At 43.2% G+C, this 25,936-nt stretch overlaps 2 protein-coding genes across 3 annotated transcripts; both read left to right on the top strand.

Moving 5' to 3' along the window:
- The first annotated feature begins 2,602 nt into the window (after positions 1–2,602).
- LOC124253228 lies at positions 2,603–12,504 on the top strand. Of its 2 annotated transcripts, none has more exons than XM_046686952.1 (12): positions 2,603–2,740; positions 3,270–3,381; positions 3,726–3,887; positions 4,321–4,474; positions 4,987–5,603; positions 6,318–6,591; positions 8,813–8,871; positions 9,217–9,407; positions 9,737–9,800; positions 11,473–11,538; positions 11,727–11,896; positions 12,375–12,504. In XM_046686952.1, the coding sequence occupies exons 1-11, from the start codon at positions 2,733–2,735 to the stop codon at positions 11,817–11,819; spliced, it is 1,800 nt and encodes a 599-aa protein (XP_046542908.1). In that variant the 5' UTR covers positions 2,603–2,732; the 3' UTR covers positions 11,820–11,896; positions 12,375–12,504. The 2 variants fall into 2 exon arrangements, with proteins under 2 accessions (XP_046542908.1, XP_046542907.1); XM_046686951.1 differs by having other exon boundaries at positions 3,726–3,896.
- A 3,166-nt stretch (positions 12,505–15,670) lies between these two features.
- LOC124253230 lies at positions 15,671–25,404 on the top strand. The gene is made up of 6 exons (XM_046686956.1): positions 15,671–15,695; positions 16,210–16,279; positions 16,598–16,714; positions 17,571–17,720; positions 22,264–22,394; positions 25,250–25,404. Exons 1-6 carry the CDS (start codon positions 15,673–15,675, stop codon positions 25,365–25,367), a joined length of 609 nt encoding a protein of 202 aa, XP_046542912.1. The 5' UTR covers positions 15,671–15,672; the 3' UTR covers positions 25,368–25,404.
- Positions 25,405–25,936: the final 532 nt, after the last annotated feature.

Here is a 25,936-nt window from a genome sequence, read left to right as displayed (position 1 = left end):
TACTGTAATTCCCTCCTATATATGACTTACCAAAACATCAACTTGAGAGACTTCAGCCGATACAAGACACAGCAGCCAAGGTTATTCATCGAGCTAGCAAATACGTACATGTCACGTCCGCTCTTATAGTCCCTACATTGCTTGACCGATGAGAGCAAGATGAAAAAATTGTATACAAAAACAGTTTCATCTTGCTCCAGCTTACATCTGTTCAGCCATACGAACCTCCCCGCACCCTGCGATCTACCACTCAACATCTGCTTAAAGTGCACAAATCCAGAACCAAGAGTTACGGTGACAGATCTTTCGCAATTGCTTGACCATTGCTGTGGAACAATTTGCCAGAAGAGATCAGAACAAGTCCGATGCTGGATGTCTTCAAATCAAAACTAAAGACTCCTTTGTTTTGTGCCCACTACAACAAAACATAAATGTAGACTCATGGACAACAGCGCCTTTGAGCAGTGCTACATTGGAAATCAGCGCTATACAAATGAATAACATTAGTTTATTTTTTCTAATCCTGTCATTTGCACAACACAAAAGGTGAACCATCATGAATTCCGGACGTTGTCATCCGGGTACTGTAGATTATTCAAATTACCATTAGATGAACTGTGTTGTTTCCCAGGCGTGTGACCATTGGTGTGCTTCCTCAGCCGGTTTCCTACGGTCATGGGGGTGGTGGGGTAGCCTAGTGGTTAAAGCGTTAGCTCGTCACGGGTTCGAATCCCCACATGGGCAATGTGCACGAAGCCCATTTCTGGTGTCCCCCGCCGTGATGTTGCTGGACTATTGCTAAAAAGCTGCGTAAAACCGAACTCAGTCAGTCAGTCAGTCCTACGGTCATGCCATGCCAGTAGTTGGTCACCGCCCAGATAGTATAAGTTGTTCATGTGGCACTTCGGTGTGTCGATTCAAGAGTTGCTCTAACCGAATATGGTTGCCTTGATGAGGGCACATCACACAGTGATGGATTTCCTGTATTTGAGCCCATAGGCCTAAAATCGTGATTTCACTCCGTTCTATGCCCGTGGGGCTAAATTAAGATTTTCAGTGTTATTGTTTGGAGTGATGCTCCTTGATAAAAGCACATTGCGAACGTCGGTATATACTACGTCCATAGTGCAACCAGGGATTTCCATGTGTTCGGAACTCAGTAGACAGGCAAGATACTTCACACAGACTAACACTTCTATCAACTTGGAATTCTTTTTAATCAGACATATTCCGCAACTCTCTGAGTGTGATAAAGGTCTGACTTAGGACTTTTAGTGAAACAAACCAGTGCAGTTGACTTGTTTAACACTATTCCAGTAAAAATATAGTATAGAAGTTCCATGTGACTTTAAAGATAGCAGAAAACATTTTAGTGCATGAGAAACATTAATATCAAACTGTGCCTGTTCCTTTTCATTCAGTATGTGCAATTCCCGAATTTAAGTCCCGGGCCTAATTGAGTAGGGACACAGGGACATATTTTCTCCGACATTTCTCACCTCAAGCCCCTCCATATCAGCCAGGGCCTAGATTTTCGAAGCGCTCTTAGAGCTAAGACAGTCGTAAGTTAATGTTGATGTATGGCACTTACGACCATCTTAATACTAGGAGGGCTTCGAAAACGTAGGTCCAGGGTTTTACCGCCTCCTGTCTGTAGACCTTGGACAGCTGTGCCTTCCAGGCTTACCTGGAAAGTGAGTGAGTGAGTTTAGTTTTACGCCACACTCAGCAATATTCCAGCTATATATGGCGGCGGTCTGTAAATAATCGAGTCTGGACCAGACAATCCAGTGATCAACAGCATTGGGATACGATGACATCGACCCTGACCACCCAATCCCGTTAGTCGCCTTTTACGACAACCATGGGTTACTGAAGATCAATTCCAACCCGGATCTTCACGGATCCCTGGGCTTACATTGCGGTTTTATGATTACCAATGTGGTCATTTTTCACTATTAAAGCCTGGTGCTTTAAAAAGTAGGTGAAGATGATCCTGTCCATTGATGAATATTAAATGTCTCGCAACTGTTCCGCGACACTTCTATGAACATGAAACCCACGGCGCACAGACGATGAGTTTCAAAAAGCGAAAGCACTACGTTAGTTTTATCAGAGACCATATAATAGATAATATAATCTATTATATGGTCTCTGGTTTTAAGTGAAGTAAAACAGAAGTATTACGGTTGCATCCAAACTGAACCAGTAATCTCTCTCTCTCTCTCTCTTTCTCTCTCTCTCTCTCTCTCTCTCTCTCTCTCTCTGTGTACGAGCATAATTGGTTACTTCGCAATTTTTTTATAGGCATATCTTTTTTAATATAATACATATATCTTTAAATATCTCTCTCTCTCTCTCTCTCTCTCTCTCTGTGTGTGTGTGTGTGTGTGTGTGTGTGTGTGTGTACGAGCATAATTGGTTACTTTGCAATTTTTTTATAGGCATATCTTCTGTTTAACAAAAAGAACATGTGTCTTAGTGTATTGCTTTAAATAAGAAACCCTAAACGTGCCTCTATTCCGTACTCCTAACAGGCCACCATCTCTAGTTTTTCAGGATAGCGAATCCTAATAGCGAGAAAGGAGTTTGCACGGGGAAACCCCATGTTACCTTGACGTGGTGTTGAGACATTACACACAACCAACTGTTGCAGAAATGGAGGTATCTGTAAATTGACGCCAGCGGACTGGGAACTTAAAAAACAGATCCACCCGTTGAAGCCGTTTAAAATGTTTCGGTGAGTGTTACGAATACGTGTTGAGAAATAGTGTCGTTTAAAGTCGAAGTTCTCAACAGCCTTAATGTCCTTTTCTTTGGCAAAACTCGAGAATATTGTTTGTTTACAATTGTAAAGTCAACGTGGAAAATTAGGCACAGCCAACATTTTCAAAAATCAACACTTATGACAATGTATTTATCGGACATCAACTCTGGGATGATATTGTCACTAAAAGGTTTAAGTCCTTTAAGTCCTAAATAAGGCTTGCAACAATTTCTTTAATAACATCTACTGTATATTATGTATATTATACTAGTAGCTAGTACGTTATGTACAGGCTGGCAAGTCAAACTGATATTTATTAGGCAAACATTCACTAACAGCAAATGTGATTTATGTAATCAGTATATTTTAATGCGTTTGGTTTAGTCTGTAACATACTTTGTAATGATTAATAATTAGTCTTCAAAATGTGTCTATTTATTAGTTGATTGATGAGTGCCAAGCCTAGCTATGTTGAGTAAATATGCTCTTTATTGATTTTCAGGTTTTTATTGGTAATAACTTTGGTCACTGTGGTGACCATGTGCATTGATGAGGAAGCTTGGTACAATGCTGAAGAAGGAGATGACATTGGCCTGGCAGACTTGCTGGAGGAGGTAGGAACTTGTACACAGGAGCAAAGCCTTACTTCTCAGTAAAGTGGCAACTTGCTCATTTGAATCATGAATCCTTGATTGAAACTTAAAGGATAGGTGGCCAAGTCATCTATGTCTGCCCAATTTGTTGTACAGACTCACCTCCCTTAGGCATGAGAGGATCCTGTGGGTGTTATTCCTGATTCACCTTTTCATGTTTCTTGGTTTGTCCTTTAATATCTTTCATCATAGTAATACATGTCTAACACCTGCATCAGTTTGGGCTTGCCTCCCACTCTACGTGTACATTCTGTGATGTCAGTAACTATGTAGTGAGACAGTATCGTCTGGTTGGTACCTTGTAGGAGGACATTCAGGCAATTCTGAAAAAGTATGACATAGATGATAATGGAGAGCTGAGCGAGGATGAACTTGAGCTTGGAAGAGGGGAGATATCATCAGCAGTGAGACGGAAACAGAAGGAACTGAGGAAGGATCCTGACAGAGCAGATGACGAGACGGAGAAGGTAAGACAAGTATGTTTTGATGTATGTACACACTTTACATGTCAACAATCAGTGTTCCAATGCCCACTTTATCCATGCTACTATAAAGAAGGACTTGTTGTTTTTTTTGCATTCAAACAATTGTTGCAGAAGATCACAATCATAGAATATAATATTATAGTGCTTTGATGGATTATTTAAATGTAATATCCAATTGCAAAATGAAACTTTCTGAATAATATTGAGTAATGTGAATTTATATAATTTATATACAATCTTGTGCCACATTATATTTGGACAAAAGGGCCACTGATATTACTAGTAAACATCCTGAATATTTTGGTTTTGCTTGAATAAACTCCCAAATCAAGTCATATCAGTTAGCAAATCTGTCAACCTTTCAATAAGAAAGTGTGACCTGTACTTTTCATATCCTGATGTGTGCAACTTTCAGCCTGATGTAGCTGCTTCAGAACAGACGGAGAAGAACACCACCAACTATATATTGTTGTCTGTGATTGGTGGAGGTGTAGTGTTGGTGCTTGCTGCTGGCGTGATGAAAAGGCAGCAGACTCCTGCCCCTACTCCAATGTCTCCAGACGCAGAGAGTGAGTTGCATTGTTGATACGAGAATGAACCAGAAAAGACATATTCTTCTCAACATCCTTGTAGTCTAACTGTGGAATTACTTGGCAAGATTAGATGCTCAGCTAACCTGACATGATGAATTGTTCTGGCTCCTTTTGGATGGTATTTATTGTTTTTGTAGATATATATTTTAGATAATGGATAGTTTCTTCTTGAACTTATTGTGAGTTAACAACCCATCTGGTTAGTGTTCCACACCCTAGAGGATAAACTGAAAACAGAGACTACCTCAAGTGTACAATGATTGGGCAAGTCTATGTTGCCTAAGCTCAGCTGAAGTTTGAATTGTTCAGGTCTCCGTTTGGATGTTATTGTTTTGTAATGACATAGTTTGAGAAAAGATACAGTGTTTCTTGGACTAAATGTCAGTCTAGCTGTGAAACAGCATTGTATAAACCAGACAGAATTTCATTATATTGGGAACTCCTGTGAACCTCTTTCTGATGGTATTTTGTTGCTACTTGTTTCTCAGGATTATTGTTGAAGAGAAGAGAGGAATGGCTAGACAAGATGTCCAGTCAGAATGTGGCTCACAATCAACAGAGAAGGTTGAACAATTCCAAACAATCCACACCATTATCTACTGCCAGAAATAATACAAAGAGCAAAGCACAAATATCAAGACCTGACCTAGTTCCAACAGACGACACACAAACATTACAAAACACTACAGACAAACCAGAATTCAAAACTGACCAACAAGCTGAGAAGAGTGAAGACAAATCTGATCAGCTGAAGCCAGTTGAACAAACAGACGAGTGTGAAAGTATGTCTACCCAGTGTGAAAGTATGTCTACCCAGTGTGAAAGTATGTTTACCCAGTGTGAAAGTATGTCTACCCAGTCCCAGATGAAAGTTGGCATCAGTCTTACTGGTACAGACCCAGCAGAGATGTCTGATCAGCCCCAACATAACCAGAAACAGATTGTAAGAGGGAAACCAGATATATCACAAGGTGGATCTGCTGATTCCACTGAGGACTTAGTATCAAGTACACACAGACAAACAGCACAAGCACAGAGAGCACCAGCAACATCAAACAAGAATAATTTACGACAGTTCCTGTCCAGTGTTCTCGACTCCACCATAGTGAGTATATCATTTCCATTATAATTGAGATTCTGATGAAAACATTTACTGTATAGCATGACAAAAAACAGACTATCATTCATGAAACCTGTATTAGAGTGCATCAGTGATCCTTCTTCTGTTCCAGAACATAATTTTATTACAAACTGAATATAAACTGCTTGGCCAAAGAAAGCCTACACCTGTGTTTGATGGTGGCTTAAAGTGGAACAAACAAGAAATGGTTATTTGATGGTGATGTACTTGACATTGGTGTGTTTCTAACCAACTTGTTTCAGGGACTGCAGTCTAGTAATATTTCAGTAACATATGTGATTTTGTGGGCAAATCCAAGTTTCAAGTGTATGGTTTGTTTAATCTGACAGTTTATTTTATATGTAATGGTTAATCTTGCAAATATATACGGCCATCTTGTGACAGCATCCATGCTACTACAACAGAAGCTCTGAGGGGTGACTCTTACATAGAAAGACCTGACAATATGAATCTCAACTGATTGCACTCATAAGTGTTTGGTACCTCATGGCCCTTCTGACTAAAATGGCCATGAATCATGAGTAATGGTTTTACAACCTAGAGAGAGTGAGTGAGTTTGGTTATATGCTGTTTTAGCAATATTCCAGCAATATCACGGCGGGGGACACCAGAAACGGGCTTCACACATTGTGCCTATGTACAACCTAGAAGTCCTACATAACATATGTTCCTTGTTAGGACATCACCACCACAGGGAAGATCAGGTACAGCCTAGGAAGTCTCACCATCAATGCTAAGGATGTACCCGAACAGCCTGCTGGTATCCCAGCCTTCCTGGTTGAAGTAATGAAGAAGATAGTTCCACGTCAGATTAGTCACATCAAATACATCATGAAGTGTTACAGCATCTGTGAGGAGTTCCAGCCTCACTACAATGACCACCTGGTGACTGCTGCAGGTGACTGGCTGAAACAGTACAGTGTTGGGGTCATCATGGACAGCCTCAAGACAGGTGAGACACGCTGTCACACTTCTTCACGACACTTCAGCTAACAATGTAGCCTGGCACAAACTGGTGGCGGCATAAGTAAACTTGCTGATTTCCGTTCCAGTATATGACCCATCCTAATAATGTTATCAACTGCAAGTTGATGTTGTTGTCTTAAGTCATATGTTACATTCATCTTTTTATCAGTGTTTGAAAAAACAAAGTTTCAAGTTTTTTCAAGACATCAGACTTGAATATTTTTAAAGGATTGAAAAACCCAACTCATTTGACGAAAAATTATACATCTTCAATCAAACAGTGGAACATTGTTAGAATATTAGAGGCCATGCAAAAATATTGTCTAAAGTTGTTCCAGACATCATTGTCAGCTGTTAACTAAAACTGTTCCAGACATCATTGTCAGCTGTTAACTAAAGCTGTTCCAGACATCATTGTCAGCTGTTGGCTAAGGCTGTTCCAGACATCATTGTCAGCTGTTAACTAAGGCTGTTCCAGACATCATTGTCGGCTGTTAACTAAGGCTGTTCCAGACATCATTGTCAGCTGTTAACTAAAGCTGTTGCAGACATCATTGTCAGCTGTTAACTAAAGCTGTTCCAGACATCATTGTCAGCTGTTAACTAAAGTTGTTGCAGATATCATTGTCAGCTGTTAACTAAAGCTGTTGCAGACATCATTGTCAGCTGTTAACTAAGGCTGTTCCAGACATCATTGTCAGCGGTTAACTAAAGTTGTTGCAGATATCATTGTCAGCTGTTAACTAAAACTGTTCCAGACATCATTGTCGGCTGTTAACTAAGGCTGTTCCAGACATCATTGTCAGCTGTTAACTAAAGCTGTTGCAGACATCATTGTCAGCTGTTAACTAAAGTTGTTCCAGACATCATTGTCAGCTGTTAACTAAAGCTGTTCCAGACATCATTGTCAGCTGTTAACTAAGGCTGTTCCAGACATCATTGTCAGCTGTTAACTAAGGTTGTTCCAGACATCATTGTCAGCGGTTAACTAAAGCTGTTGCAGACATCATTGTCAGCGGTTAACTAAGGCTGTTGCAGACATCATTGTCAGCTGTTAACTAAAGCTGTTCCAGACATCATTGTCAGCTGTTAACTAAAGTTGTTCCAGACATCATTGTCAGCGGTTAACTAAAGCTGTTGCAGACATCACTGTCAGCTGTTAACTAAAGCTGTTGCAGACATCATTGTCAGCGGTTAACTAAAGCTGTTGCAGACATCATTGTCAGCTGTGAACTAAAGCTGTTGCAGACATCATTGTCAGCTGTTAACTAAGGCTGTTGCAGACATCATTGTCAGCTGTTAACTAAGGCTGTTGCAGACATCATTGTCAGCTGTTAACTAAAGCTGTTCCAGACATCATTGTCAGCTGTTAACTAAGGCTGTTGCAGACATCATTGTCAGCTGTTAACTAAAGCTGTTCCAGACATCATTGTCAGCTGTTAACTAAGGCTGTTGCAGACATCATTGTCAGCTGTTAACTAAGGCTGTTCCAGACATCATTGTCAGCTGTTAACTAAGGCTGTTCCAGACATCATTGTCAGCAGTTAACTAAAGTTGTTGCAGACATCATTGTCAGCGGTTAACTAAAGTTGTTCCAGACATCATTGTCGGCTATTAACTAAGGCTGTTGCAGACATCATTTTCAGCGGTTAACTAAAGCTGTTACAGACATCATTGTCAGCGGTTAACTAAAGCTGTTCCAGACATCATTGTCAGCTGTTAACTAAAGTTGTTGCAGATATCATTGTCAGCTGTTAACTAAAACTGTTGCAGACATCATTGTCAGCGGTTAACTAAAGCTGTTGCAGACATCATTGTCAGCGGTTAACTAAAGCTGTTCCAGACATCATTGTCAGCTGTTAACTAAAGTTGTTCCAGACATCATTGTCAGCTGTTAACTAAAGCTGTTGCAGACATCACTGTCAGCTGTTAAATAAAGTTGTTGCAGACATCATTGTCAGCAGTTAACTAAGGCTGTTCCAGACAAGCTCTCATACCTGTGTAGAGAAGTACTTGGTAGATTTTGTAGAAACTCTTTCCCTTGATATGATCATGGCCTGCAAATGTTGACTGCCCTAGTATATTCAACTATTTAATTTATACAATCAATTTATGGTCATCTGCAAAGACTTTTGTAAAAGTTCTGTGTTTCTTGCCATATTGTGTGTAAACGGTTTGAGTGAGAGCCTCTATACTTATTTCTGTAGAGTCAGCTAATGCCGAGGATGACGATCTGTGGTCTGACTATGACAATACACACGTTGCAGTAAGTAGGACCAGTGTGTTTTCAAGTACATGTATAGATTTAACTGTTTTGATAAAGACATGTTCTGTCCCCCAATTATTACATGTGCTACTATGGGGCCCTTTTGTAGTTTTTGTGTCAGACATTGTTGATGATAATGCTAGAGACAGATATGGTTGCCATGTATTTAAGCGAATCTGTATGTCACATATAATTCTTATGTTGGGATTTTAGTTTTGTAATACACATGTGTCTTTGTACAGGAGAGGAAAATAACAGCCAAATTTGGGGAAATGATTTCACGCATCATATTTGCAATTTGACAAATAACAATTTTGTGATTTTTCTTCTCCCATTTGCTTTCAGAGTGAGGCTGTGAACTTCCTGTTGTGTGTGACTGGGTGGTCGAAGGACTGTGTTCAGGTGCCTGCCAGCCTGTTGTCAAGGTTACTGCAGCAAAGTGAGGACAGTGCAGGTGCTGCCAAGGAAGATAACTCTGTCCTATTCCTGACTGTGTTGCTTCAGGCTGCAGGTCAACAAGTAGCCAGTGTTGAGAGGTATGTGTGTACCGGTATGTGTGTGATCAATATTGTGATCAGTGTGTGATCAGTCTTTGCATTAAAACTAAATGTCAAGGAGTTTATGTGTAGAACTGCAGAATATCAGTTTTTAAGTTTCATCTTATCAAAATGAAAATGCACATTTCATGAAACTGAATGTTTTGTATACTTTAGTTTATGAATTTATGTTAAAGTATCTGGAGGACAGAACCCAGCTGTTAGATGCTTCAGTTGTGCAGCAGCTGGTTCAGGAGTGTTTAATGATGTTATGTGTGAAGTAAGGTGAACATCACAAGAGCTGATTACCTGTACTGCTCCACTTGCAGGATGGATGAAGTGATTCTCAGGGAGGGCAAGACGCTCAGAGCTCTGGAAATACTACTTGATAATGTAAGATGGGTTCAGATAAAAAAAAAAAATCTTCTTAATTTGAGCTTTTCTGACACATAAGCTGGTCTTTTGTAATACAACTGGAATAATGTTTGGACATTACCCACCCATTCACTCAAACACCCTGGTTCATATTACCATGGCATCTTAAGTATACACCACTCTTTGAAATGTTTAGCTTGACTGGATGAAATTAATTTGTTGACTTGCCTGTTTTACATTTTCCAACCTGATGGATGGACTTGAAGGCAGCAGATTGATTAAAGTACTGTCGGAAATACTAGAAAAATGCTTTTTAACCTTAATACTTTGATAAAGGTGATAAATGTACTATGTTGTCAATATATTAACTCGCCTATAGTGTACCTAATTTTTATTTCAATCGATTTAACATTTCCATGCATTTAAAGGGCAGTTTACAGGAGAGAATTTGGTACCAAAACAACAACTCAAGATTTTTTCAGAGTTTAACATGAGAAATCTGAAATGGTCTTTAAATTTATGCTAATAATACAGGTGGTGCAAAAATATTAATTAATGTTTTTCTCAAACAAATAAAATGTTGAATGTTTGTGTTACTTGACTTAATTATGTTTTTTTATTGAAGAAATATTAATATAAATGTTAAGTCTTAATAAATAAGTTTCCCGTCATGCATGCACATCTTTATCACAGCGTTCACTATGGCCAACTATTTGCAGTCGATTGTTGCAAAGGTTTATAAGTTTTTTTGTGCTTGAGAAAGACAGAGGTAAACCTTTCATTAGTTTAGAAAGGGTTTATTACAGAACTTGTAGAGCTGTTGGTATGTCTTACCAATAAGTTAACAATATTTTAAACAAATCAGACAAGACAGGGACAGTCTCAAAAGCAAAACTGGGAAGCTATACCAGTGGCTTCGTTAAATCTTTGGCCAATGTTCACAACTTGATTAAATTGACCGAATTACATCCATATTTTTGCAAAGAAACATACTAATGACATGCAAAACAATTATTAAAACGTTGTACATTTCTACAATCAATCGATAAAATAACACAAGTGATGGGATGCTTTCTCATGCACAATAATTCGTATGTTTATTTCCACACACACACACACACACACACATATATATATATAGGTGTTATTGGTGTGCGACATGTGGATATCACATGATCCCTTACATAACCAATACGTATACTATACGTACACATATTCAACATTATGAAGAAAAAGATGTATTGAGATGACCCCTCACCCATGCACAAGTGTCAATTTCACCTGTCAATACCGTGCATGCTGATGACATAACACAAGCAGTTAATGTTTGTATCAAATAATGTTCCACTACCCCTTATTTTTCTAAGTTTTTTATATTTTCATATGTAAAAACACATTTTAGGGCATGTCTCAAAATTTATTCCCTCGGTCTACATTTGGTAGATGTTTCTTAAAGGGATATTTGTTATTTAAGTTACTGTGATACCTCTGACTTTTACATAAAAGTCAAAAAGCATTTTCCCAGCATTTCCGACAGTACTTTAGTACAAGTAACTGTATGAATCAGGTTCAAGATAGAAACCTCGATGGTTCACAGATAAATACAAGATCATGTGCACAATGAGGAGTGACTCCCTCATAACTGGCAACTGATGTTATCTTGGGGAGTAACTCTCACGTCTGTTTCCAGGGGACTGCAGGAGCTGTGTTAGCAATTGCTCTAGAGAAGGAAGTGCCTGAGGCTGCCAAGGGACTGGTGAGTTCCAGCTGACATTTATTTTCAGTGTTAAGAGATCAGGATACTTGAAGACCAACAATACAGACTTGACTCAGTTCTGCTCAGGCAAATTACTTCATGAAAACTGAACATGCTAGTTGAAGCACAACACTTCGCAACACTAAGTAAACTGTCACTTAGTGAACTTAATTCTTCTGCTTTATCAGGGCAATTATTTTGAGAAGTCATCCCTGTTTGGACCTCTTCTGGCGGTGTCCACAGTGCCAACCAAGTTCCAGCGAAGCGTCAGATCACCCTGACAGGGAATGCAGCGTCGCCATTTACATCTATGAGAGGCTTCCCTCGAGTCACTGAGTCAGACCTCCACCTTGTTGAGGTATGTTCATGCGGCCTTATATTTGTGTTTTGTGGAGAAGTAGTAGCCTTGTACAGCAAGCGATGTCACTCTGTGCCTGTGTTGATATGAAATGAATCATTGAGGGTCCACAGGTAGTCCAGTAGGCACCGAGACACCCAACTACTGGGATCCGGGGAGGCTCGGGTCATACCTTAGATATAAGCATCTTCAAATCAGATGCTTCATTGCATGAAATGTAACATGAGAGAAATCCTCATTTATACCCTGAGGGCATTTTGCCACTTGTAATTGCAGGTATTCTTTTGCTGAAAAACCCAAGTGTTAGCTACCCTCTAATATAAGGATATTGTTCAAATGTGGTATTTTCTTTTCATATACCTCTTAGTTTTAATGTATCTTTCCAAAGTACCTCATGCTTACTTTTGTGAAACATGCTACCCTATTTACTACTGAGTAATGTGTAACGTAGTTGTCGATTCTTGACTCCTGCTTCTAGTCAGCAATCCAGGAGGGACTTCATCGTTGTTGGAATGTGGTGTACAATGCCCTGAAGAAGGTTGTAACCTCCAGGGCGTCGAGGGAGCAGGGCCTGTCCTGGATCGCCAGTGTCATCAACCTGAACGAGTTGCGCACATCAGCCCTGCTACAGAATGATTCCCAGGTTCAAGCCTGCTGCAGTGATGGTGAGGCCCTGTCAGGGTTCAGTGACCCAGGTTGCAGTTGTCCCCATAATGGTGATGGTGAGGCCCTGTCAGGGTTCAGTGACCCAGGTTGTAGTTTGGCCCCATAATGGTGATGATGTACACTTGAGTCATGATGTATGCTGTGATATTTTTATTTCACAGCTATCCAATATCTGAATATTGATACAGGTATCAATATCAAAGAACACAACTAATCTGACGCTGTAAACTGTATTGACAGTTTTTAAAGAAATGGTAAAGTTGACAAATGTATGATGCATGCCTAAAGTGCCTGACAAATGCCTAAGAACACTGCATGTTCCTTGTTAGCATACATGGTGAACTTCTGCGGGATGCTGCTGGAGTTCTTCCTGCCAATCTACAGCAACAAGGGCAAGCTGGACAAGGTCAACCTCGGATACTCGACGTCAGAGGCATGTCGGCTCAACTACGACTTTGAGACATGTCTAGCTGGGGGACAGATAGGTGTGTTACAGCTATGTCTTATCTGCTTATGCACATATTAACATCACTGTCATATAACAGTGTTCATCATGATTTGTCATAACATAGCCTCATAGTCATTTATCATGTTCAACTTATCAAAACTTCTGGATACATTACACATTGATGAAAAATATATTTTCATCATTTTCTTTTACAATCTTTCATGTACTAAATCAAGCAAAATGGTTTCAGTGAGTGACACATCAGAAGAGCGAGGATTGGGCTCTGTTCCGAAAGATCTACAGTCACAACACAACTTTATCACAGAGTGTTTCCACTTAATCCAGCGGGCTCTTAATGTGGGTGTTCTACCTACCATCATGCACTACAACAGGATGCAGAGGTGAGTAGCCCTAAGTGTGGTGTCCCCATATACCATCATGCACTACAACAGGATGCAGAGGTGAGTAGCCCTTAGTGTGGTGTCCCCATCTACCATCATACACTACAACAGGATGCAGAGGTAAGTAGCCCTAAGTGTGGTGTCCCCATCTACCATCATGCACTACAACAGGATGCAGAGGTAAGTAGCCCTCAGTGTGGTGTCCCCATCTACCATCATGCACTACAACAGGATGCAGAGGTGAGTAGCCCTAAGTGTGGTGTCCCCATCTACCATCATGCACTACAACAGGATGCAGAGGTAAGTAGCCCTTAGTGTGGTGTCCCCATCTACCATCATGCACTGCAACAGGATGCAGAGGTAAGTAGCCCTCAGTGTGGTGTCCCCATCTACCATCATGCACTACAACAGGATGCAGAGGTAAGTAGCCCTCAGTGTGGTGTCCCCATCTACCATCATGCACTGCAACAGGATGCAGAGGTAGGTAGCCCTAAGTGTGGTGTCCCCATCTACCATCATGCACTACAACAGGATGCAGAGGTAAGTAGCCCTCCTCCTGTGTGGTGTCCCCATCTACCATCATGCACTACAACAGGATGCAGAGGTAAGTAGCCCTTAGTTTGGTGTCCCCATATACCATCATGCACTACAACAGGATGCAGAGGTAAGTAGCCCTCCGTGTGGTGTCCCCATCTACCATCATGCACTACAACAGGATGCAGAGGTAAGTAGCCCTCAGTGTGGTGTCCCCATCTACCACCATGCACTACAACAGGATGCAGAGGTAAGTAGCCCTAAGTGTGGTGTCCCCATCTACCATCATGCACTGCAACAGGATGTAGAGGTAAGTAGCCATCAGTGTGGTGTCCCCATCTACCATCATGCACTGCAACAGGATGCAGAGGTAAGTAGCCCTTAGTGTGGTGTCCCCATCTACCATCATGCACTGCAACAGGATGCAGAGGTAAGTAGCCCTAAGTGTGGTGTCCCCATCTACCATCGTGCACTACAACAGGATGCAGAGGTAAGTAGCCCTAAGTGTGGTGTCCCCATCTACCATCATGCACTACAACAGGATGCAGAGGTAGGTAGCCCTAAGTGTGGTGTCCCCATCTACCATCATGCACTGCAACAGGATGTAGAGGTAAGTAGCCCTCAGTGTGGTGTCCCCATCTACCATCATGCACTGCAACAGGATGCAGAGATAAGTAGCCATCAGTGTGGTGTCCCCATCTACCATCATGCACTACAACAGGATGCAGAGGTAAGTAGCCCTTAGTGTGGTGTCCCCATCTACCATCATGCACTACAACAGGATGCAGAGGTAAGTAGCCCTAAGTGTGGTGTCCCCATCTACCATCATGCACTACAACAGGATGCAGAGGTAAGTAGCCCTTAGTGTGGTGTCCCCATCTACCATCATGCACTACAACAGGATGCAGAGGTAAGTAGCCCTCCGTGTGGTGTCCCCATCTACCATCATGCACTGCAACAGGATGCAGAGGTAAGTAGCCCTAAGTGTGGTGTCCCCATCTACCATCATGCACTACAACAGGATGCAGAGGTAAGTAGCCCTTAGTGTGGTGTCCCCATCTACCATCATGCACTGCAACAGGATGCAGAGGTAAGTAGCCCTAAGTGTGGTGTCCCCATCTACCATCATGCACTACAACAGGATGCAGAGGTAAGTAGCCCTCCGTGTGGTGTCCCCATCTACCATCATGCACTGCAACAGGATGCAGAGGTAAGTAGCCCTTAGTGTGGTGTCCCCATATACCATCATGCACTACAACAGGATGCAGAGGTAAGTAGCCCTCCGTGTGGTGTCCCCATCTACCATCATGCACTACAACAGGATGCAGAGGTAAGTAGCCCTAAGTGTGGTGTCCCCATCTACCATCATGCACTGCAACAGGATGTAGAGGTAAGTAGCCCTCAGTGTGGTGTCCCCATCTACCATCATGCACTGCAACAGGATGCAGAGATAAGTAGCCATCAGTGTGGTGTCCCCATCTACCATCATGCACTACAACAGGATGCAGAGGTAAGTAGCCCTTAGTGTGGTGTCCCCATCTACCATCATGCACTACAACAGGATGCAGAGGTGAGTAGCCCTAAGTGTGGTGTCCCCATCTACCATCATGCACTACAACAGGATGCAGAGGTGAGTAGCCCTTAGTGTGGTGTCCCCATCTACCATCATGCACTACAACAGGATGCAGAGGTGAGTAGCCCTAAGTGTGGTGTCCCCATCTACCATCATGCACTACAACAGGATGCAGAGGTGAATAGCCCTCATGTCATCGGTTCCCAATTGCGCAGATCGATGCTCATGCTGTTGATCACTGGATTGTCTGGTCCAGACTAGATTATTTACAGACCGCCGCCATATAGCTGGGATATTGCTGAGTGCGGCGTAAAACTAAACTTACTCACTCACTCACTCACTCACTCACTACAACAGGATGCAGAGGTGAGTAGCCCTCAGTGTGGTGTCCCCATCTACCATCATGCACTACAACAAGGTGCAGAGGTGTGTAATTATCAGGTCAGTGTTTGAAATAAGTTCCTTTCCCTAAGGTGCCAATAAGGCCTGTGGCATGTAGGTCTCTAGTAAGGCCTGACCTTCCAAACTTGTGTGGTTCCTTATGACCTGCAGTAAATTTAAAGGTCAATTGATGTCACAATAAGCTGCAGTTTTTAGTTGATGGCCTGAATAATTAAAACATTGCTGTACATGTCCCACATACATTCACACACTACAAACATAAGTGTTTACTGGTGATGTTTCCTTTCAGAGACCTGCAACTGAAAATAGAGTCTGTAAAGGGAAGCAGCCTTGAAGAGCAGATTCGCAACCAGCACGTGGTAAGTATTTAGAAATACTAAGTACAGGTGACACATCTGGTGTCACCTTAGGCAAGTGAGTTTGTTCATGGATAGCCTCTGTTCACCCAGCAGTGAATGGGTACCCAGTGGGATAAGTCATGTGACTCTTAACCATCTTACACCTCACAGGCAGGGTAATAACATGTTAGCCCTTTGAGCATGCACCAGTGCATAGAAACAGGAGCTTTATGAATAGCCATTATTATTATTATTTATTATTAAGTATCTATCCCTCTATTGCAGTTATGATGTCAGTATATTTATCTATAATGGATCCATTCCATGCTTTCGTTCCAGCTGCTGACTCTGATGTGGGATACCTGTCTGTGTGACCAGGAGCTTGTCCGGAGTGTCACAATGTTCTATCTCAGTCAGGCTGAGTTGCTGCAGAAGCTGCTGAAGGAAGCTGGGGAGGTCAGTCCCATCCATTAGCATTGTAAACAGTTAGATTTGTAAACCACATACTTGTGAGAGGTGTTAGACTCTTCACACCTGATATACTTCCTGTGTACATCTGACATATGATTGACTGGTAGGTGAAGGTCAGTCATTATGAACTAGGAATAAATGAAGCTTGTCTATGTTATAACTTGAACATTTATGAATGGAATTTTGTCAGTCTACATGAACTCAAAGGCGGGGTCCCAATCCTATCAAGTTTTGGGTGACCTCCATATGAGGTTAAGGGTGCCAGAGGTCAATATGTGAAAGTATATGCCTACATAACTTCTATACTTGAGCATTTATGATTGAAATCTGACAAAACTGTATGTCCGTGATGTCTGTGGTGTAATTCGTGGTGTTATATATGCTGGGTGTGCTCATAACTTGGATATTATATTAGCTGCTGGCATGGTTTGATTATACATCAAAGATGTACCGCACTGGTCAGATGGTTTCCAAAACTGAAAGTGTTTTTTTAAACTGGAAGTGGCTATAACTATTTTATTGTGGAGTCATTACTCTTTTACTGTTCTACTTCTGCATTGCCAAAAGAGAAGTTATGTTATTTGAACCTGGAATTACTCAAAAAAGTCCCAAAGTTGTACTGCATTTGACATGCTGTGGTTAAGTCAAAACGGTTCATGATTCCTGTTTCTGATGGAACAGTTTTAGAGCCTTCAGGAAATTGTGTGTTTGGGGTAGCTTCTGTTTGCTGCATGAACTGCCAACACCTTTCTAGTTGTCTTTCACTTCCAAATAGATTACCAAAATTGTCCATGATAAGACACGTAAATTCTGTTCTAATCTAGTTCTTGTTCTTTCACAGGGATCAGTAAGTGATGAGGAGAAAGTGAAGGCAGAGAAGAAGGCTTTTTCCATGATACCAGAGTTCTGTGTGAAGGATATGGCCATCTGGTTCCGGTTTGTGGCCACCCATGCAGTCTACGTCCACAAGGGAGTTCTCCAGGGTCTTTCAGTGAGTTTCCATGGTTACATATGGACTTGTAAATGCATGAATTTGTATGTTGTTGAGCATGTTTTTCAACTCCCTCAATCCTGTGTCCACAGATCTCTTCCTTTGTTGTGTTTCTTCTAGAAAGGCCTGACATGCCTGGTCCTATCTCGGTCCACATATCTCCTCCTTTGTTGTGTGTCTTCTAGAAAGGCCTGTCCTCATGCCTGGTGCTATCTCGGTTCACATATCTCCTCCTTTGTTATGTGTCTTGTAGAAAGGCCTGACATGCCTGGTCCTCTCTCTGTCCACAGATCTCTTCCTTTGTTGTGTTTCTTCTAGAAAGGCCTGACATGCCTGGTCCTATCTCGGTCCACATATCTCCTCCTTTGTTGTGTGTCTTCTAGAAAGGCCTGTCCTCATGCCTGGTGCTATCTCGGTTCACATATCTCCTCCTTTGTTATGTGTCTTGTAGAAAGGCCTGACATGCCTGGTCCTCTCTCTGTCCACAGATCTCCTCCTTTGTTGTGTTTCTTCTAGAAAGGCCTGACATGCCTGGTGCTATCTCTGTCCACAGATCTCCTCCTTTGTTGTGTGTCTTCTAGAAAGACCTGACGTCATGCCTGGTGCTATCTCTGTCCACAGATCTCCTCCTTTGTTGTGTGTCTTCTAGAAAGGCCTGTCCTCATGCCTGGTCCTCTCTCTGTCCACAGATCTCCTCCTTTGTTGTGTTTCTTCTAGAAAGGCCTGACATGCCTGGTCCTATCTCTGTCCACATATCTCCTCCTTTGTTATGTGTCTTGTAGAAAGGCCTGACATGCCTGGTCCTCTCTCTGTCCACAGATCTCCTTCTTTGTTGTGTTTCTTCTAGAAAGACCTGACGTCATGCCTGGTGCTATCTCTGTCCACAGATCTCCTCCTTTGTTGTGTGTCTTCTAGAAACACCTGACGTCATGCCTGGTCCTATCTCTGTCCACAGATCTCCTTCTTTGTTGTGTTTCTTCTAGAAAGGCCTGACATGCCTGGTGCTATCTCTGTCCACAGATCTCCTCCTTTGTTGTGTGTCTTCTAGAAAGGCCTGACATGCCTGCTGCTATCTCTGTCCACAGATCTCCTCCTTTGTTGTGTGTCTTCTAGAAAGGCCTGACATGCCTGGTGCTATCTCTGTCCACAGATCTCCTCCTTTGTTGTGTTTCTTCTAGAAAGACCTGACGTCATGCCTGGTCCTATCTCTGTCCACAGATCTCCTTCTTTGTTGTGTTTCTTCTAGAAAGGCCTGACATGCCTGGTCCTATCTCTGTCCACAGATCTCCTCCTTTGTTGTGTGTCTTCTAGAAAGACCTGACATGCCTGGTGCTATCTCTGTCCACAGATCTCCTCCTTTGTTGTGTGTCTTCTAGAAAGGCCTGACATGCCTGGTGCTATCTCTGTCCACAGATCTCCTCCTTTGTTGTGTTTCTTCTAGAAAGGCCTGACATGCCTGGTGCTATCTCTGTCCACAGATCTCCTCCTTTGTTGTGTTTCTTCAAGAAAGACCTGACGTCATGCCTGGTGCTATCTCTGTCCACAGATCTCCTCCTTTGTTGTGTTTCTTCTAGAAAGGCCTGACATGCCTGGTGCTATCTCTGTCCACAGATCTCCTCCTTTGTTGTGTTTCTTCTAGAAAGACCTGACGTCATGCCTGGTCCTATCTCTGTCCACAGATCTCCTTCTTTGTTGTGTTTCTTCTAGAAAGGCCTGACATGCCTGGTCCTATCTCTGTCCACAGATCTCCTCCTTTGTTGTGTTTCTTCTAGAAAGACCTGACATGCCTGGTGCTATCTCTGTCCACAGATCTCCTCCTTTGTTGTGTGTCTTCTAGAAAGGCCTGACATGCCTGGTGCTATCTCTGTCCACAGATCTCCTCCTTTGTTGTGTTTCTTCTAGAAAGGCCTGACATGCCTGGTGCTATCTCTGTCCACAGATCTCCTCCTTTGTTGTGTTTCTTCTAGAAAGACCTGACGTCATGCCTGGTGCTATCTCTGTCCACAGATCTCCTCCTTTGTTGTGTTTCTTCTAGAAAGGCCTGACATGCCTGGTGCTATCTCTGTCCACAGATCTCCTTCTTTGTTGTGTTTCTTCTAGAAAGACCTGACGTCATGCCTGGTCCTATCTCTGTCCACAGATCTCCTCCTTTGTTGTGTGTCTTTTAGAAAGGCCTGACATGCCTGGTGCTATCTCTGTCCACAGATCTCCTCCTTTGTTGTGTTTCTTCTAGAAAGACCTGACGTCATGCCTGGTGCTATCTCTGTCCACAGATCTCCTCCTTTGTTGTGTGTCTTCTAGAAAGACCTGACGTCATGCCTGGTCCTATCTCTGTCCACAGATCTCCTCCTTTGTTGTGTTTCTTCTAGAAAGACCTGACGTCATGCCTGGTGCTATCTCTGTCCACAGATCTCCTCTTTTGTTGTGTTTCTTCTAGGAAGGCCTGACATGCCTGGTGCTATCTCTGTCCACAGATCTCCTCCTTTGTTGTGTTTCTTCTAGAAAGGCCTGACATGCCTGGTCCTATCTCTGTCCACAGATCTCCTCCTTTGTTGTGTTTCTTCTAGAAAGGCCTGACATGCCTGGTGCTATCTCTGTCCACAGATCTCCTCCTTTGTTGTGTGTTTCTTCTAGAAAGACCTGATGTCATGCCTGGTCCTATCTCTGTCCACAGATCTCCTCCTTTGTTGTGTGTCTTCTAGAAAGACCTGACGTCATGCCTGGTCCTATCTCTGTCCACAGATCTCCTTCTTTGTTGTGTTTCTTCTAGAAAGGCCTGACATGCCTGGTCCTATCTCTGTCCACAGATCTCCTCCTTTGTTGTGTTTCTTCTAGAAAGGCCTGACATGCCTGGTCCTATCTCTGTCCACAGATCTCCTCCTTTGTTGTGTTTCTTCTAGAAAGGCCTGACATGCCTGGTGCTATCTCTGTCCACAGATCTCCTTTGTTTGTTGTGTTTCTTCTAGAAAGACCTGACGTCATGCCTGGTGCTATCTCTGTCCACAGATCTCCTCCTTTGTTGTGTGTCTTCTAGAAAGACCTGACGTCATGCCTGGTCCTATCTCTGTCCACAGATCTCCTCCTTTGTTGTGTGTCTTCTAGAAAGACCTGACGTCATGCCTGGTGCTATCTCTGTCCACAGATCTCCTCCTTTGTTGTGTTTCTTCTAGAAAGGCCTGACATGCCTGGTGCTATCTCTGTCCACAGATCTCCTCCTTTGTTGTGTGTCTTCTAGAAAGACCTGACGTCATGCCTGGTCCTATCTCTGTCCACAGATCTCCTTCTTTGTTGTGTTTCTTCTAGAAAGGCCTGACATGCCTGGTCCTATCTCTGTCCACAGATCTCCTCCTTTGTTGTGTTTCTTGTAGAAAGGCCTGACATGCCTGGTCCTATCTCTGTCCACAGATCTCCTCCTTTGTTGTGTTTCTTCTAGAAAGGCCTGACATGCCTGGTGCTATCTCTGTCCACAGATCTCCTCGTTTGTTGTGTGTCTTCTAGAAACACCTGACGTCATGCCTGGTGCTATCTCTGTCCACAGATCTCCTCCTTTGTTGTGTGTCTTCTAGAAAGACCTGACCTCATGCCTGGTCCTATCTCTGTCCACAGATCTCCTCCTTTGTTGTGTGTCTTCTAGAAAGACCTGACGTCATGCCTGGTCCTATCTCTGTCCACAGATCTCCTTCTTTGTTGTGTTTCTTCTAGAAAGGCCTGACATGCCTGGTGCTATCTCTGTCCACAGATCTCCTCCTTTGTTGTGTTTCTTCTAGAAAGGCCTGACATGCCTGGTCCTATCTCTGTCCACAGATCTCCTCCTTTGTTGTGTTTCTTCTAGAAAGGCCTGACATGCCTGGTGCTATCTCTGTCCACAGATCTCCTCCTCTCCTTGTTTGTTGTGTGTCTTCTAGAAAGACCTGACGCCATGCCTGGTGCTATCTCTGTCCACAGATCTCCTCCTTTGTTGTGTTTCTTCTAGAAAGGCCTGACATGCCTGGTCCTATCTGTGTCCACAGATCTCCTCCTTTGTTGTGTTTCTTCTAGAAAGGCCTGACATGCCTGGTGCTATCTCTGTCCACAGATCTCCTCGTTTGTTGTGTGTCTTCTAGAAACACCTGACGTCATGCCTGGTGCTATCTCTGTCCACAGATCTCCTTCTTTGTTGTGTTTTCTTCTAGAAAGGCCTGACATGCCTGGTCCTATCTCTGTCCACAGATCTCCTCCTTTGTTGTGTGTCTTCTAGAAAGGCCTGACATGCCTGGTGCTATCTCTGTCCACAGATCTCCTCCTTTGTTGTGTGTCTTCTAGAAAGACCTGATGTCATGCCTGGTCCTATCTCTGTCCACAGATCTCCTCCTTTGTTGTGTGTCTTCTAGAAAGACCTGACGTCATGCCAGGTCCTATCTCTGTCCACAGATCTCCTCCTTTGTTGTGTGTCTTCTAGAAAGACCTGACGTCATGCCTGGTCCTATCTCTGTCCACAGATCTCCTCCTTTGTTGTGTGTCTTCTAGAAAGGCCTGACATGCCTGGTGCTATCTCTGTCCACAGATCTCCTTCTTTGTTGACTGCTGTGTAAGTCTCCTGGAGAGGCCTGACCTCATGCCTGGTCCTATTCCTGCCAGTAAGATGGTCTCTTGTTTGCTCCAGTTTGTCAACTCATCAAAAAGGCAAAGCTCAAGGTATGTACCCAAAATTTCTGGAATGACAATAGTGCATGTAACTTCTTGGTCAGTGACACATTAATATCAGCATGTCAATGTTAATAAAGCAATGAACAATACCTAGAGGATTGGGTAACGGTCTCATGTTTGTGTAATAATGTGTTGTGTACCTAGAGGATGGGGCAGTGGTCTCATGTCTGTGTAATGATGTGTTGTGTACCTAGAGGATGGGGCAGCGGTCTCATGTCTGTGTTATGATGTGTTGTGTACCTAGAGGATGGGGTGAGGTCTCATGTCTGTGTGATAATGTGTTGTGTACCTAGAGGATTGGGTAACAGTCTCATGTCTGTGTGATAATGTGTTGTGTACCTAGAGGATTGGGTAACGGTCTCATGTCTGTGTGATAATGTGTTGTGTACCTAGAGGATGGGGCAGCGGTCTCATGTCTGTGTGATAATGTGTTGTGTACCTAGAGGATGGGGCAGTGGTCTCATGTCTGTGTAATGATGTGTTGTGTACCTAGAGGATGGGGCAGCGGTCTCATGTCTGTGTTATGATGTGTTGTGTACCTAGAGGATGGGGTGAGGTCTCATGTCTGTGTGATAATGTGTTGTGTACCTAGAGGATTGGGTAACAGTCTCATGTCTGTGTGATAATGTGTTGTGTACCTAGAGGATTGGGTAACGGTCTCATGTCTGTGTGATAATGTGTTGTGTACCTAGAGGATGGGGCAGCGGTCTCATGTCTGTGGGGGCGGTGGGGTAGCCTAGTGGTTAAAGCGTTGGCTCGTCACGCCGAAGACCCGGGTTCGATTCCCCACATGGGCACAATGTGTTAAGCCCATTTCTGGTGTCCCCCGCCGTGATATTGCTGGAATATTGCTAAAAGCGGCGTAAAACTAAACTCAGTCAGTCAGTCATGTCTGTGTGATAATGTGTTGTGTACCTAGAGGATTGGGCAGCGGTCTCATGTCTGTGTAATGATGTGTTGTGTACCTAGAGGATGGGGCAGCAGTCTCATGTCTGTGTAATGATGTGTTGTGTACCAAGAGGATGGGGTAGCGGTCTCATGTCTGTGTAATGATGTGTTGTGTACCTAGGGGGGCGGTGGGGTAGCCTAGTGGTTAAAGCGTTGGCTCGTCACGCCGAAGACCCGGGTTCGATTCCCCACATGGGCACAATGTGTTAAGCCCATTTCTGGTGTCCCCCGCCGTGATATTGCTGGAATATTGCTAAAAGCGGCGTAAAACTAAACTCAGTCAGTCAGTCAGTCAGTTGTGTACCTAGAGGATTGGGTAACGGTCTAATGTCTGTGTGATAATGTGTTGTGTACCTAGAGGATGGGGCAGCAGTCTCATGTCTGTGTAATGATGTGTTGTGTACCTAGAGGATGGGGCAGCAGTCTCATGTCTGTGTAATGATGTGTTGTGTACCTAGAGGACGGGGCAGCAGTCTCATGTCTGTGTAATGATGTGTTGTGTACCTAGAAGATGGGGCAGCGGTCTCTTGTCTGTGTGATAATGTGTTGTGTACCAAGAGGATGGGGCAGTGGTCTTTGTCTGTGTGATAATGTGTTGTGTACCTAGAGGATGGGGCAGCGGTCTTATGTCTGTGTAATAATGTGTTGTGTACCTAGAGGATGGGGCAGTGGTCTTTTGTCTGTGTGATAATGTGTTGTGTACCTAGAGGATGGGGCAGCGGTCTCATGTCTGTGTGATAATGTGTTGTGTACCTAGAGGATGGGGCAGCAGTCTCATGTCTGTGTGATAATGTGTTGTGTACCTAGATGATGGGGCAGCGGTCTCATGTCTGTGTAATAATGTGTTGTGTACCTAGAGGATGGGGTAACAGTCTCATGTCTGTGTGATAATGTGTTGTGTACCTAGAGGATGGGGCAGCGGTCTCATGTCTGTGTAATGATGTGTTGTGTACCTAGAGGATGGGGCAGTGGTCTCATGTCTGTGTGATAATGTGTGGTGTACCTAGAGGATGGGGCAGCAGTCTCATGTCTGTGTAATAATGTGTTGTGTACCTAGAGGATGGGGCAGTGGTCTCATGTCTGTGTAATGATGTGTTGTGTACCTAGAGGATGGGGCAGCGTCTCATGTCTGTGTAATGATGTGTTGTGTACCTAGAGGATGGGGCAGCGGTCTCATGTCTGTGTAATGATGTGTTGTGTACCTAGAGGATGGGGCAGCGGTCTCATGTCTGTGTGATAATGTGTTGTGTACCTAGAGGATGGGGCAGTGGTCTCATGTCTGTGTAATGATGTGTTGTGTACCTAGAGGTTTGGGCAGCAGTCTCATGTCTGTGTCATAATGTGTTGTGTACCTAGAGGATGGGGCAGCGGTCTCATGTCTGTGTGATAATGTGTTGTGTACCTAGAGGATTGGGTAATGGTCTCATGTCTGTGTGGATAATGTGTTGTGTACCTAGAGGATGGGGCAGTGGTCTCATGTCTGTGTGATAATGTGTTGTATACCTAGAGGATGGGGCAGCGGGTCTCATGTCTGTGTAATAATGTGTTGTGTACCTAGAGGATTGGGTAACGGTCTCATGTCTGTGTGATAATGTGTTGTGTACCTAGAGGACAGGGCAGCAGTCTCATGTCTGTGTAATGATGTGTTGTGTACCTAGAGGATGGGGCAGCAGTCTCATGTCTGTGTAATGATGTGTTGTGTACAAAGAGGATGGGGCAGCAGTCTCATGTCTGTGTAATGATGTGTTGTGTACCTGAGGTTTGGGCAGTGGTCTCATGTGTACCCAGTACCTAGAGGATGGGGCAGCGGTCTTATGTCTGTGTAATAATGTGTTGTGTACCTAGAGGATGGGGCAGCGGTCTTATGTCTGTGTAATAATGTGTTGTGTACCTAGAGGATGGGGCAGCGGTCTCATGTCTGATCTTGCTGCGATGGTGGAGACATGCCCATCAGTACAGAACCAGCTAGGCTCGCCCTCCTCCGCACTCCACGCCAGCCGCCGATGTTGTTGAGGGCCTGGATGTAGACAAAGATGAGTTTGACAAATACTCTGCAAGGTAAGAATTTCAACAACTTTGTAATAAATGTGGATTACATAATTCAGCACTAGTCCATTACTGATGTAGAGGAGAGGTGTTCAGATGAAGCTTGTTGAGGTGATCTGAACCAGGATTCACGTCAGGTAAGAAGCTAATGGATAATATTGACTCTAGAATGTTGCTATACAAGTAACATTTTCTGTGTCTTAATCTTAACCATAGACAGCATGTCTTTCAAAAGTCTGATGTGTGTTTTTCTGATATCAGATCTGAGATTGGCAAACTGATTGAACACCTGTGGAGGAGGGCTGACTGTCGGACATCTATTGTTCAGCAGTGTGAGAAGGAGATATTTCAGGTAAGAGTCTTTGCTCATATGCTCAGTAAAATCAGATCTTTCATTGGACTGAAAAGAGCATCACTTACCAGGCCCGGAAAGTGAGATCTGTTTTCTCTTATCAGGCTTAACACTGGGTATGCGGAATGTCAGTTACAGGCAAAATCATCATCATCATCATCTCCAGCTTTAAAATGGAGGAGAT

This window comes from Haliotis rubra, unplaced genomic scaffold (genome assembly GCF_003918875.1).
Source record: "Haliotis rubra isolate DU_JTF1 unplaced genomic scaffold, ASM391887v1 Scf536, whole genome shotgun sequence".
NCBI lineage: Eukaryota > Metazoa > Mollusca > Gastropoda > Lepetellida > Haliotidae > Haliotis > Haliotis rubra.
Note: the sequence above shows the minus strand (reverse complement) of the source record. Positions and strands in the feature narration are given on the sequence as shown.